This window comes from Leuciscus leuciscus (assembly GCF_965113295.1).
Source record: "Leuciscus leuciscus genome assembly, chromosome: 3".
In the NCBI taxonomy this organism is placed as follows: Eukaryota; Metazoa; Chordata; class Actinopteri; order Cypriniformes; family Leuciscidae; genus Leuciscus; species Leuciscus leuciscus.
The window spans coordinates 8,638,026-8,652,684 of NC_138727.1; the positions used below are offsets into that span (position 1 = coordinate 8,638,026).

At 39.9% G+C, this 14,659-nt stretch overlaps 2 protein-coding genes across 2 annotated transcripts; both read right to left on the reverse strand.

Moving 5' to 3' along the window:
• Positions 1 to 1,524: 1,524 nt before the first annotated feature.
• fbxl18 (F-box and leucine-rich repeat protein 18) lies at positions 1,525 to 10,128 on the reverse strand. Its single transcript, XM_082163489.1, has 5 exons — positions 8,167 to 10,128; positions 7,464 to 7,661; positions 4,828 to 6,404; positions 2,389 to 2,607; positions 1,525 to 1,979 (listed from the first exon to the last, which is right to left on the reverse strand). The coding sequence occupies exons 1-5, from the start codon at positions 8,185 to 8,187 to the stop codon at positions 1,823 to 1,825; spliced, it is 2,172 nt and encodes a 723-aa protein (XP_082019615.1). The 5' UTR covers positions 8,188 to 10,128; the 3' UTR covers positions 1,525 to 1,822.
• Positions 10,129 to 10,266: 138 nt separating this feature from the next.
• Positions 10,267 to 14,031, reverse strand: actb1 (actin, beta 1). Its single transcript, XM_082163493.1, has 6 exons — positions 13,896 to 14,031; positions 12,792 to 12,916; positions 12,065 to 12,304; positions 11,282 to 11,720; positions 11,009 to 11,190; positions 10,267 to 10,904 (listed from the first exon to the last, which is right to left on the reverse strand). The coding sequence occupies exons 2-6, from the start codon at positions 12,912 to 12,914 to the stop codon at positions 10,761 to 10,763; spliced, it is 1,128 nt and encodes a 375-aa protein (XP_082019619.1). The 5' UTR covers positions 12,915 to 12,916; positions 13,896 to 14,031; the 3' UTR covers positions 10,267 to 10,760.
• Positions 14,032 to 14,659: the final 628 nt, after the last annotated feature.

Consider the following 14,659-nt stretch of genomic DNA (forward strand, 5'->3'; position numbering starts at 1 on the left):
TAATTAGCATATACATTTGAATACACTATATCTACTGATGAATTTAAGGTAATCATAAAGAATGTGGTGAAGAAGATGTGATTATTTAATGTAAAATTTTTTCAAAGATTTATTTTTGCCGTGTTTGCCTTTTATTGAATAGGACAGTAGCTAGACAGGAAGTGAGGTGGGAGAGAGAGAGGGGACGGTATTGGGAAAGGTCCACGAGCCGGGACTCGAACTCGGATCGCCCGAAGCGCAACGACGCTACACTTGCCCACGAGGCTATCGGCGGCGAAATAAAATGTTTCTGTGTTAAAATAAATGTTGCATATGTTGTATTTTAATTGCTAGCTTTCATGGCTGCTACCTTGACCAGATCTCTCTTGTAAAAGAAAAGATTAAATCCCCGGTTTCACAGACAAGGCTTAAGCTAGTTCCAGATAAAATGCATGTTTGAGCTGTTTTAACTGAGAGCAAATTGCACTGACATCTTATGTCTGTCATTGTTTTGTCTCAAGAAGCACACCAGTAATGTTTATTTTTTTTCTAAGGAACGTTTATAAAAGCCACTTAAATGTCCTAATTGAACTAAGGCATAATCTTGGCTTAATCTAAACCCGGTGTGTAAAACCAGGCAAAAAAAAAAAAAAAAAAGTGTTTGGCCACTTAAAAGGGGTTGGAGCTCTTAATTTTGTTTTCAAAGTGCACCAGATTTGTGAATTGGAAGAATAAGTTTGCCAATTTTCAAACAGATTCGTATTGTTAGAATGTCGGTATGTGTAAATAAACAATGTATACTTTCTCTCTGTGTTACCTGCATAATGTTGTTTATTTGTCAGCAAAAGTTTGCAAGCATTTTGCATAATATGGCACACTTTTGACTGCGACCAGGGATCGAACTTACGCATTTCCTGTGGGAAACACTGCATTAATATAGTTGTTGAAAGGTTGGTAACATCTTCACAAAAACTCCTGAGCTCTAAATGCTGCTCTAGCATATCGTGTGTAGAATGCCAGTGTGTTGTGGTGCGGACTGGTGGCATTGGGTAAAAATGACTTAATACTTGCCAGCTGAGCACGAGCATATCACTCATGTTGGATGTCAACATTCACATTTGAATTCATGATTGGTGAATGCCAAATTAAAATATTACATTATTTTTTAACTTTAACATTACAATTTAACTTGGTTTCACTTTGTTTATATTCTGGTAAAAAAAATTGTTTGATTCCATTTTTTGTTTTCATTTCTTGAACTGGTTCAGAGACCTGCTTCTCATAAATTAAAAAAAGGAAGGAAAAAAACAGAACTGTGAGGATACTCCCAGATTTTAGAGAATATGCTTATTAATGACTTTTTCTAAGAACACCTTACTTTTTTTACACAATCAGACATTTGCAGTGAACTCTTGACGCGGACCACACACTAAAACTTTGATGATAAAACATGAAGCCAAAATGTATAATTTAATTTACCAATAACGAAATGTTTAGATTCCAAAAATGTATAACGTGATGCAAGTTCCAGAACACATCAGAAAATGTATTTATCAATACTTTATTTTTAAGGTTTTAAGATGACATTTCAACCTGTTAAGGAGTTTGTTCATAGCAGCTCTTTATTGGAAAATGATGACCTTATTTAAAGTTGTGATTGTCCTCTTAGCTCCATGATCTCTCAAGTCAAAACAAATGGTTTTTCAGGAATCCTCCAGATTGCTAATATTTAATTATCAAAGGAAAGTCCTTACAATGCATGAGTTCTCTCTCATAAAATAGCACGGCTCAAGCATTGCCCCGGTTAATCCTCCATGATTTCTGTTTTCAGATTTCGCTTCAGTCACAGTTGTTGTTTCACAGGCTCTTCAGCGACACGGCTTTTGAAAAGCGTGATCTCGTCCAGGAGACAAAGTGGCATTCCTCTGATCACATGGGCCAGGTCCTCGTGCAGTAAAGGGTAAATCACCACACTAAGGGCTGGACGAGATGTTGAAAAACTGCAGGGGGAAAAGAACGAACAGGTGAATATTTGATGTACACCAGGTTACTTCATGTACAACAACCCAGACAGCAACATAGTGTCAGCCCAGATCCGGCCCACATCTGGTACACGTGGATTCAACACACACCAGGGGCCTTATAACCGGTGCATACACGCAAAACAGGCCCTGAAAGAGGCGTACACCACTTCTGACGAATAAGTTGTGATTTATAAAAACAAACTTGATGGGCGCACATGCACACAAACTCTGACGGTTTGACCCATGCGTACGAACATTTTGGAACACTATAATTCCAAACCCACTTCTGACACTAGGTCTTTATTAATCATATCTGGTCCTTGGCTCTTTTACAGTGAATTCCCTAACAAAGTATTTACTATTAAGAATTATTTAAAACACTAACCTGTCCAGCAGGGTTTTCTGCAGTGTTTTACATGCCACCAGGGTACCTCCCGTGAACATGTGGCACATGATGACATCAGTGCAGCTCTGCATGAAGGCCGTCACAGCGGCGGGCTGGAAGGTCCCATGACGAGAAACCAGACAAACACGCCGCAGCTGCTGACACTGACTGAGCTCTTCAAAAAATGTGCCGTTCGCATTAAAGTAGGGCTGCTCCAGCCTGCAGTTTTACACATATAGACGGTGAATAAATGCAGAAGTTATAGGGATAAAATATTCTGCTAAAAATTATATTAATAATTGATTAAGTAATCCTAGTTCTCATTCTAGCCAGGGTCCAATTTAAAACTCACCTACGGCAAATGCAGAATGAGTTACAAGCCAGTTAAGCGATAAAATTTTTAGGAATAAAAAATAATGCATGATTAACATCTCTTATAAAATAATATCACATTCCATTTTATGAATGCAAGTGCATCAAGACAATACATATGGTCTACTAAACAAAAGCTATGTGACTGTTGCGTGTCACATTTTACTTTAACCGTCAAGCACACCGAAATAAAATTATGAGAAACAAAATCATGGACATTGACAATGTTATTGTGAGTGATACCGTTTAGCTAAGAGACTGTTTAAAACATAATGGTGCAAGTGTCATAACTTCAGATTTTTTTTTTGGTTGTTCTCGTGATCTTTTCAAATTCGACCAAAACATAAATAATTTACCTTTGGTAAACATTAGACCTGGCTACTTGGTTAAAACACACACACACACACACACACACACACACACACACACTCACACTCACACTCACACACACACACATATATATAAATAAACTGACATTCTGAATTGAGACAGCAATCAACCACAGACTAACTCTTGTAAATGTTTAAATCATCTTATGTCCCCAAGAGAAAATTTTTACATCTGAAAAGGGCTTAAGATTTCATAGTGTGTCATCATATGAAATTATTGAAACTTCTACTATCACTGTTTATTGAATCATTTTTAAATTGTATGCACCATTTATCTTAATACTTAGTACAGATCAAAACATAATTCAAAATGTTTTATAATTAAATATACCAGATTCATCTAACTGCACAGTTTGCCCCAAATAAACAATGGAAAAATAAATTACTGTCATAGGGACAAAATTAATTATTGTAAGGAAATAATACAAAATACAATTTACACATCCAGCAATTCTGTCAGTATGGCGCTGCCCCCTACTGGTGAGCTGCAGTTGTAATATGAAAGGATTTGTGGCATGGCTAGTGAATGCTATTTTTGCTATGACTATGGAAGTAAAATAATGCCAAATGTTCTTGAAACAAAAAAGCCTGTTGAATTGCACTACTTGTAAAAATAGGCATTGCATTAACCATTGAAATAGGAAAGGTGAATATGGATTATTGAATTTTTAATAATGAAAACGTGTTTGAAATGTTTTTAATTGAAATATTCACAGCTTAAATATTCAACCATGTTGAATTTCAGCCCATAAAAATGCAAGCCCTAAAAATACAATGCATTAAAATGCAAGCATGGTTAATGCAATGCCTATTTTTTTCAAGCAGTGCAATTCAACAGGCTTTTTTGTTTCAAAAACATTTGGCATTATTTTACTTCCATATGTGACAAGTCTACATTTAGATTCTTTGCTTAAAGGAACACTCCACCGTTTTTTGAAATAGGGCTTATTCACCTTCTTTCCCACATTTAGGTAGGTGGGAAAATGCATTTTTGTCTCAGTGCATGCATTGTTTTAGTTTGACAGGGTCGGCGTGAGCTTAGCTTAGCATAATGAATGGAATCCTTTGTTGCCAGCTAGCATGTCCTGAATAAAAGTGATAAAAAAAAATAAAAAACCCTACCTAATTACTTCTTGTGGCCTGCGTATTCACAACAAGTAAAAATAGCGATGCAGATTAACACTAGGCGATTTCCTAGGCAGATATTGACTTTATATCTGCATATAAAGTATGCAGGACTATATTAGGGGGAAGCACAGGCGAAGCACTGCTACTTGGGCGTGATATCTCTGCGCCCAAGTAGCAGTGCTTCGCCTGTGCTTCCCCCTAATATAGTCCCAAGTCAAAATCTGCATAGGAAATCGCCTAGTGTTAATCTGCATCGCTATTTGTACTTGTTGTGAATACGCAGGCCACAAGAAGTAATTAGGTGGGGTTTTTTTTTTTTTTATATCACTTTTACTCAGGACATGCTAGCTGGCAACAAAGGATTCCATTCATTATGCTAAGCTAAGCTAGCGCCAACCCTGTCAAACTAAAACAATGCATGCACTGAGACAAAAATGCATTTGCCCACCTATCTAAATGTAGGAAAGAAGGTGAATAAGCCCTATTTCAAAAAACGGTGGAGTGTTCCTTTAATTTTGAGCATGGAGTGTTTAGTGACGTGTGCGTTCACCTTAAATCCCTGAGTTGTGTGCAGTAGGAAAGAGCCTCCAGCAGGGCCTGCGTGTAATTCATGGTCTTTAATGATCCGAGATTTGCCAGCGATAACGAATGAAGGTCCTGGCACCCCTTAAGCAGCTCGATCAATCCTGTCCCCTTCAGGACTCCCGGTAAGTGAGCGAGGGTGAGCTTGCGCAAATTTTTCATCCCTCCTAAAGCAGCTAACTCACTGTCTCTGACATTGTAGGACCAGGGGCATGCGACGGGGTCCTTGCGGATGGCCGGCTCATTCCGTGGCATGGCAGAAGAAAAGCCTGCGCCAATCAGCTCCAGCTCCACTAGATGCGGGCAACCTTGAAGCAGCGGCTGAATGCAGAAGCCTCTGTCCTGCTGCTCCTCACCCTGACCCTCGATGACCTCTGTTGAGGGTCGATATATGGGCACACCGACACGGCTGCTCTTTTTAAGGCCGAGAAGTAGTGACCTTGGTGTGAGGTCTGAGTTGGAGTCCTGACTGTTCACAGGTGTTGGAGAGGATTGTGCCAAGGCACACACTGGAAGTGCCAGCGAGCACAAGGAGGCAAGACGTCCTAAAGCGCCACACAAGTGTCCATCTTGCCCAGTGAGAAAAGCATGGTGGTAGTGCGTGGCGGATAAATTAAGGTGAATAAGATGCGGGCAACATTCAGTAAGTGCTTTGATGCTCTCCGTGTCCATCTCCTCCTCGCTCTTTCCACAGCTCTCGGCGAGAGGTCCTCGACCACAGCCACGCAGGTTAAGACTCCGTAGGGGTGTGAGGTCACGACCCGCACTAAGCAGCACATGTAGAGGGTTAAACCCTGGAGATGAACAGTGCGAGACATTCAGGTAAACGGGGCAGCCATGCGTTAGGACTCGCCCTAGAATAGCACCATCCAACCATGTACGTGGAAGCTGGAGAGCGCTGACGCTATTTCCCACTGTTGACGCCATGCTCTCCATTAGCGCCGTCATTGCAACCGGCCTTGGCGGTGCGGGTCCTGGCACAGACAGCACCAGTCCTGTAAGACCCTCAGGCACTCTCATACTGAAAACAGCCAAGTAGAGCGCCAACAGAGTACGATTGACTTCACCAGGTGCGAGGCGTGCGGAGAACCAGCGCAGGTTCTGATAGTGCGGGACGCTGCTCTGGCCCACCATCAGCTGCGCACACCCGCCTGCTTCCCTCCAGCCCTCGCTGGCCTCCAGATAGAGGTGAAGGCATCGTAGGGCACTGCAGCATGGCACCACCCCATAAGAGGGAGTCAACAATGTCTGCTTGAGCTCCTGCAGGCGAGCCAAAGCTGACTTACCCTCTGCACTCAGCTGCTGGAGGTCGAACCCCGGCCCCACATCTAATGCCAGCGAGCACAGAGAACGAAGAGAGGTCAGCAGATGCGAAAGCCGAATTGACGTCAAACGGCAGCCTGAGAGGTCCAAGCTGACTAGACCCTTACAGCGGGTGACCTGATCCACTGTAGAGCCGGCCAACCAGTAGCAGCCACTGAGGTTTAAAGTCTGGATGTCACTGGAAAGGTTCTTCAAGAGCTGCTTCACAGCATCGTCATTTGCCTGTGAATAAGAAGCAATTCAAAGGTAAGATTTTCAGGCATTTCATAAACATTTGGTTTTCTGTTATATTTAGTTGCAAATTCTGCTTGTCAACTTTTTAAAACCTGTTAGATAGGTGAAATTATCATAGATGACATAGACATAGATGACTAACATAGATTCGTTTTTGTTGAAATTGCAAATGTGATTTGTTGAATAATAGTCTTGGTTGCCTATGAATCATAATTTTTCGAGACAAGGTGTTTATGAACTAATGGAGTCTTGAACTTTCCTGTATAATAATTGCAAATTATAATTATTGCAATTTTTTTTTGTAAACTGTTTTTCCCCTATGTACATTTGATGGGAAAAAAAATACAATTATAGGTGAAAAATGTATATTAAGAATTATTATTTTTAACAGTTTTAAAATAAATAAACATTAAATAATAAATAAATAAAATACACATTTACAGTCACCATGAAACAGAAATTGTGATCATCTTTTCATCCCTACTGTGATTTTATCAGTAAAAGTGACTTCTCAAATGAGAAAACCGGAAGGCTGGACTTGATTTTGTCCATCAGGAATTGAGTGGATTGTTGTCATTTGCTAATTGCTGCAGTCTCATGTGAGTGACAGGTTGCTGGAGGGAAGAGATTATTGTCCCGACCTCACGCCTGCTCGCACATCATCAGAGAAAAAAAGTTATGTTTTTGCGAGGGGATGGGAAGTTAATGTCTTGGATTAAAAATTTGTCTTAAAAATAATTGTGCATTCCATAAAAATAATACAATTACAGTAAAAAAAAACAAAAAAAACATTTTATTAATTTTATTTTGTGTGTATTGGCTCAGTGAGTATGGCAGGAGAAAAATCTGAACCCTCATCAGGCATCACAACACTATAATACACAATTGACAAGATGGCTAATTGTTGAACAGTTCTGTAACGTTAAATAGAATAGAGTATAATGGTTCTAGAAAAATACGCCCCTTATATCTGCCCTAATTAAACCAGTGCGTTTTTGTCAGAAATACCCTAAAGTTCATGAGAGAAAGTGTGTTTTGTAGGCTTACCGTATATTCGTTATGCAGGTGTACATGGGCTCTCAAGCTCTTGTCCAGACAGAGAGTTTGAAGTTTCCGGCACACTTGACTCACATTGAGCATCAGGTCATGACTAGGAATGAATCGCAGGATATTCAGTAGAATCTCATCTGAGAAGTCTGAGATGGTGACAGAAGTTTGGGAAATGCTATCTAGGCAGCACAGAGCCTGGAGAGCAGCAAGAAGAAAGAGTCATTCAACATAAACAACATTTTTTTTGAGTTCATTGTTTTACTAAATGTGACATTAAAGTCCATCATGTTCAGTTTCGGAATATCTCCAATGTTATTACAATACAACTGTGGTGACCACTACTGTCAAAACAAATGTCAAAAATGACAGAAAGCTATCAGACCGTTAGTTACACATTCTTTTTACGCTGGTATTGTGGTAATAATTTACGGTGTTTAAATCTATATTGCAGTAGTACAAACGTCAGTAATATAGTATTATGACAGAAACTATGGTAATCATGGTGACATTTAGCAAGTAGTTATTTTAGACATCTGCAAGCTTATCTGTCCCGTAAGAAGCCTGCATCTTCGTGTCCCAAATAATTTTAATCGTTTCAAAACATTACTGTTGTCTAAATAAATTCATCTTTGCATGCAACAAAATGTAAAAAGCTAACTATCACTATTAGCATGAATGATCAGTCCTCTATTTAACTTACCGTTTCAATTTGATTATCCATGCCGCTTTAGGGAAATTATTTTTGACATGTACTTAAATGATAAACAAAAACAAATTAATGCCATCTCAATAAATGTATAATTCATCCATTGAACAAAAATCTGTTTGGCACTGTAGGAATTGGCACACACATAGCGGAAGTAAAATGTAACACATTCGGAACGTTTTGGGAGACGTACATACTTCCGTTACGAAGCAACTAGTAAAAAGGTCCCCGGCTGTGGTCTAAATGTGAAACATTGAATTGACATATTTTCTATTATAATTTTTCCGTATTCAATTTACAATCAAATCTAACAATAATTATTATAATGTAAATCAGAGGTCTTCGACTCTGCTTCTAGGAAGCCACTGTTTTTTCTTTCTTCCCATTCTGCTTCAGCACACCGGCTATTGTATTTTCAAGCTATCCCATATAGAGCTCGATGAGCTGGTTCAGGTGTGTTTTATACGGGATGGAGCTAACCTCCGCAGGACAGTGGCTCCCCAAGAGCAGGACTGAAGACCGCAGAATGTAAATTCACTTAAGGTGTTGACAAGAAATGCCTGTTCTTCAAATGTATACATTTACACACAATCTGAGTTGGGTACAGTCAGAGAACTGAATAATAGAAGTTAAGATTATGAACGTGTGTTGAGGTAAATTATCCACCATGAGAGAAAATGAAAAATAAGTGCTCTCAATTCAGGTTTCATTGTTCATAACTGTTTGTCCAATTCCTTATTGAAAAGATAATAACATTCCCTGTATGTTTGACTTCTGTGACAGTGATGAAAAAATAAAAAGTCTGAAGTCGCCAAGTTTTGCTAAAATAAATAAATAAAAACCTGTAAACATTTAGGCCTCACCTGGTTTCACTGGCAGAGTTTAGATTGAGATAAGATTAGGCCTTAGTTCAATTAGAGCATTCAAGTACCTTTTATACATGTGCCTTAAACATTACTGGTCTGCATAGAGGACGTGGACTATAGAAGACAGGTTTGAGTTATTTGTTAGATGGTGTGATGAAAATTTCCTAAATTTGAATGTGGAGAAGACTGAGTTGATTATTGATTTTAGAAGAAAAAAAGAAGTTATAGTACCAGTGATAATTAACGGTCAGAAAGTAGAGGTTGTTCAGTCTTATAAATATCTTGGTGTCCATTTGGACAGTAAACTGAACTGGAAGAATAGTGAGGCTGTTTTTAAGAAAGCGCAATCAAGACTATTCTTTTTGAGGAAGTTGAGTTCTATTGGTGCAAGTAGGAAGCTTCTTTGTTTTTATCAGGGAATCATAGCTAGTGTTTTGTTTTATGCAGTGCTCTGTTGGGGATGTAGTATCACTGTAGATGATAAAAATAGGATTAATAAATTGATTAGAAAGGCTGGTTCGGTCATTGGCCTTAATCCTGATTCATTTGAGGTTACTGTGGAGAAGAGAACAAGGGCAAAATTAAAAATAGTGTTACAAAGGTCATCCACTACATTGTATTTTTAGTGGACTTAAGTTCATTTAGTGGAAGATTAGTAATGCCTCTGTTCTACAGTGATTTAGAAGGTCTTTTACGCCGAATGCAGTTAAGTTTTTCAATGAAATTGTGTAATTTGTATGTATTGATTGTTGTTTTAATGTTTATTTGTCTGTGGTGTCTGTAATGTGCAATGGTGGTGAATGAGTTTCCCCTTATAGGGATTAAAGTTTTCCTAGACAAAACAATGGCAGTGATACGTTTTAAGATGTCATTGACAGTTGCTTTCAGGTCAAACTTATCAGACATTTAGTCCAGGACTGGCCCAAACTTTAAGGTTAAGACTACAAAGTCTAAAACTGTTAAGCCACTTGAATTTAAAGAATAAGCAGATATGCTTACAAACTAAGTCATGCCTCAAAATCACTGTGCAATTTAACTACAAACCCATTGGCTATTGTTTAAAAAAAACCTTATGACAGGTTGAAGTCAGACCCCCCCCCCCAAAAAAAGCCCTGATGGAAAAGTGAGACCAAGATTAGATTTTAGTATGCTGGTCAAATCAAAAACAGTTAAGTCATTTCAGTCAGTTTAAAACCAGAGGAATATACTGAAGACAGTAGACACTGTGTGGTTTTACATGTGCACGTTTTATTTGGGTTTACTTGTCAGTGTACAGAGACACCCTGGCTTACATATGCAAGGGACCGTCCCTAAATCACATACCCTAGGGGAGTCCTGCAAGATATTCACTTTTTAAAGGTAAAGCTTTCCCCATTGCAACAATAACAAACTGGGCCAAGTTTAAGGCTGAAGTACAAAAGAAAAACAAATGTATCGAGTACATAATTTACATAAACACTATAACAAAAGGTCATGTATGCCCACTGTGATGAGGGCAAAGTGGTAGACACGTCTGGAATGACTAAAAGAAGAAATGTACATTGAAGTCCTCTCGGGGAAAGCTTCTCCCCTGCAAGACAACTACCTCCCTTTCCAGTTTACGCATCCTGAGTCAATGCGCCATACAGAGCAGAAGCCATGCTGATGTCATCTTGAGAGGTTTAGGTTGGTCGTTCGATTGAATCCTACTGCATGGCCATTAAATGGTGGCAACAGTTCTGTTTAGAAGCACTTCCTGTGGACGATGGATGGGCCGGACTCATCGTACTCCTGCTTGCTGATCCACATCTGCTGGAAGGTGGACAGGGAGGCCAAGATGGAGCCACCGATCCAGACGGAGTATTTGCGCTCAGGGGGAGCAATGATCTACAAGAGAAGAGAAATGTTAACTCATCATTACCATTGCAAGCAAGCAAACTTAACTTTTAAGTCTCATTGTTCCATCTTTGCAAGCATTTAAGGTGCCTCACCTTGATCTTCATGGTGGAAGGAGCAAGGGAGGTGATCTCCTTCTGCATACGGTCAGCAATGCCAGGGTACATGGTGGTACCTCCAGACAGCACTGTGTTGGCATACAGGTCCTTACGGATGTCCACGTCACACTTCATGATGGAGTTGAAGGTAGTCTCGTGGATACCGCAAGATTCCATACCTACATAAAGAACAAGTTAGTTATAAGTAAACCAGTTCATACAGGGATTGGTTAAAGCACAACCAGTTTAAATGCACAGCATGAAACTCACCCAGGAAGGATGGCTGGAAGAGAGCCTCAGGGCAACGGAAACGCTCATTGCCAATGGTGATGACCTGCCCGTCAGGCAGCTCGTAGCTCTTCTCCAGGGAGGAAGATGAGGCAGCGGTTCCCATCTCCTGCTCGAAGTCCAGGGCCACGTAGCACAGCTTCTCCTTGATGTCACGGACAATTTCTCTCTCGGCCGTGGTGGTGAAGCTGTAGCCACGCTCGGTCAGGATCTTCATCAGGTAGTCTGTCAGGTCACGACCAGCCAGATCCAGACGCAGGATGGCATGGGGAAGAGCATAACCCTCATAGATGGGCACGGTGTGGGTAACACCATCACCAGAGTCCATCACGATACCAGTAGTACGACCAGAAGCATACAGGGAGAGCACAGCCTGGATGGCCACATACATGGCAGGGGTGTTGAAGGTCTCAAACATGATCTGTAGGAAAGAGCAAAGTTAGTTTAATAAAAAGTAACCCCCTTTAGACACTTCCAAATCCAAACCAATACAAGGTTAAGGAAGCAATACTGGGTGGGAAACCTCCCTGGCACACCATGCTTATATGGTTCACACTCAGGACAATGCTAGTAAGAAGTGTTAGAAAAGCTACCATGCAAGAAAGAAAAGGGAGAAGCAAAGATGGATGAACCTTTTGAACCTCATAACAGAGTTCATGGGAGAGGACAGAGAGCCTGAGAGGAAATGGATGGAAAAGAAAATGAACAGAGGGAACAAAGGCCAAATAGTAGTATGGGTCATATGAATGAGTCACAAAAACACACCTGTGTCATCTTCTCCCTGTTGGCTTTGGGATTCAGGGGAGCCTCTGTAAGCAGGACAGGGTGCTCCTCAGGGGCAACACGCAGCTCATTGTAGAAAGTGTGATGCCAGATCTTCTCCATGTCATCCCAGTTGGTCACAATACCGTGCTCAATAGGATACTTAAGGGTCAGGATACCTCTCTTGCTCTGAGCCTCATCTCCCACATAGGAGTCCTTCTGTCCCATGCCAACCATCACTCCCTAGAGAAAGGAAAATTAAAGATTAGTCAACAAGGAAGTGCAAAGAAAATCAAGTGGTTTACATTTTTTAAAAGACATAAGGGAGGGAACCCATAGCCTACACATTTAGAAAAATATAATTTCACTGCTCTGACAGTTCAATTCAAAGTTCTCATCTGATAGCTAGATAATGACACTGTAGAGCTGCTTTTTAAGGTGTCAACTTCAGGACTTTGCAACATTAACACCACTGAATTAATTTGAGCTTTATGACAACATCTGTAGAGCTGCTTTACAGCTGAAATTAAGTAAAATTTATCGAATTATGCAAAACTCCTGTCATTACAGTGGAGCTGCGTTGAAAAAAATACATACATTTCACTTGAAATGTTTACCATTATAATGCCGTTTTTGTTTTAATTCTACATTTATGCATAACAGTTCATAAACAATTTCTAACGTTTTAGTAAGAGACCAATGCCCAGATGAAAATAAAGTGACTATATACCTGATGCCTGGGTCGGCCAACAATGGAAGGGAAGACAGCACGAGGGGCATCATCTCCAGCAAAACCGGCTTTGCACATACCGGAGCCGTTATCAACGACCAGGGCAGCGATTTCCTCATCCATGGCTGTACAAAAAAGAAAAGTGAAATCGTTAAAATACTGCAATCCTTTAGTTTCTCTTATAGGAGGCAATGATGCTTGAGGAACGTGTCACGACTGTCCAGTAGGCGGCGCAAAGGCGCAGGGTTGAAACTAAGCGATTTGAGACAAAGGAAGTGGTCAGGCAGTCTCACTATTGCCTTATATGGCAATAAGTTCGAGCAGCTCAATGCCGCCGATTCAGCGCGTGGAATCAGACCAACGGACACGACCACTCCCAGTTTCAAAGGCCGAGATAAGCGCTTTACCAAACGACCACCATTATAATCCTGATGCCTGAAAAGCTAACCTCTTTATCAAAATGATCTGTATTGCAGACATTTCAATAGATACTACAAGTCCTGCCATCTTATTTAGTGATAAGGAATGACAAGGATGTAAAGTGTAACGTCATTGCAGCCAAACGGTTAACAACAAGAAACTTAAATATATTAAACGTTTAGACCACAGTTAAACGAACCAAACGGCTGTGATGTTAAATATGCCGGTTAATGCTTTATAGTAGCCACACCCACCATTCAAACTGCGAACACAGACACGGAGGAAACTACGCCACTAAATCCACATTTAACTGCATTAACGTTATATGGATCAATTAAAAGGCATTTCACGCCCAAAGCGTGGATTTAAACCCCTCTCGTTACAAATAGAAGACTTATAGCTTTCTTTGCTGGAAGGACTTAACCATAATTGCGACCGGTTGATACTACTTAAAGATTTAGAGAAGCACAAAATATTTGTAACCTTAAGATTAAAGCGAAAAATTACACGGTTTACTCAAACTGCATTCACAATTAAAACTCAAATCACATAACGTCACCAATATGAACTGAATATGCGTATCTTAAGCAATAAAAAAAAAAAAAAAAACCTTCCAACCAGCGACATTACTAACATTATCATGATACCAAATACCACAAAGGAATATTATTAAGGCAGTCTCACCTGTGTATTAGTAGGTTATTGTGAACAAGGGGTATGAAGCTCTTCTCAGCGTGCACTGAAAACTCACAATACTCTGTATGAGGTGGGTCACAGTTTTATACCCGGCGCTGGGGCCGGCTCCTTCCATATAAGGTAAACTTTCGGCATCGAGCGATCTGATTGGCCAGCTGTCGTCCACTTGGCGAGTTTCAAGCTAGTTGCTTGAAATTCAAGTTCTTCTGACTGAGTTGAAATAATGTTATGGCAGGGCTAATCGAACAGGCAGAATTATTTGAAAAGTAAGAAATGAAAAGTCAATTTAATACCACATAAGTATATATATCACTGAATTAAGAATGTTTAAATAATTTGAAATAGGGCCCAGTGAAAATGCCTTACGATTGAGTGTTGAATGCTAAGGATGTGGCTTAATTTTTAATTCGTTTTACATGGCGACTGAACAGTTTGCTTACTAGCTCACTGAAACTCTAGCGATGGATCAAATACATTTAAATAAGCCTTTAATCAGGTTGCAGGAATGACAGGACATTGAACACTGGTATTACGACATATAGCCCTTATGTTAGTGCAATTTAATTGTATGTATTGCATTTTAATGTATGTTATTGCACTGTAAATGGCCATAATGTAGGAACCTATAATGCGAGTCATTGTTATTATTGGTAGAATAGGAGCCTTATTTAACATAATAGACTTAGCTGCTTCCTTTTCAGTCATTATTTGACATCAACTAATTTAAAGCAATTCATTCAGGATCAGTTCAT

Bases quoted from the DNA above. Each gene is read 5' to 3' on its own strand.
- fbxl18 (XM_082163489.1), bottom strand. From the start codon at position 8,187: ATGGATAATCAAATTGAAACG. The intron at 7,662-8,166 runs GTAAGTTAAATA...GCTGCTCTCCAG, and splicing joins TGGATAATCAAATTGAAACG to GCTCTGTGCTGCCTAGATAG. The intron at 6,405-7,463 runs GTAAGCCTACAA...TCTTATTCACAG, and splicing joins ACCTGCATAACGAATATACG to GCAAATGACGATGCTGTGAA.
- actb1 (XM_082163493.1), bottom strand. From the start codon at position 12,914: ATGGATGAGGAAATCGCTGCCCTGGTCGTTGATAACGGCTCCGGTATG. The intron at 11,721-12,064 runs GTGTGTTTTTGT...TCTTTCCTACAG, and splicing joins ACAGGGAGAAGATGACACAG to ATCATGTTTGAGACCTTCAA. The intron at 11,191-11,281 runs GTGAGTTTCATG...TTCTTTATGTAG, and splicing joins CTTCCAGCCATCCTTCCTGG to GTATGGAATCTTGCGGTATC.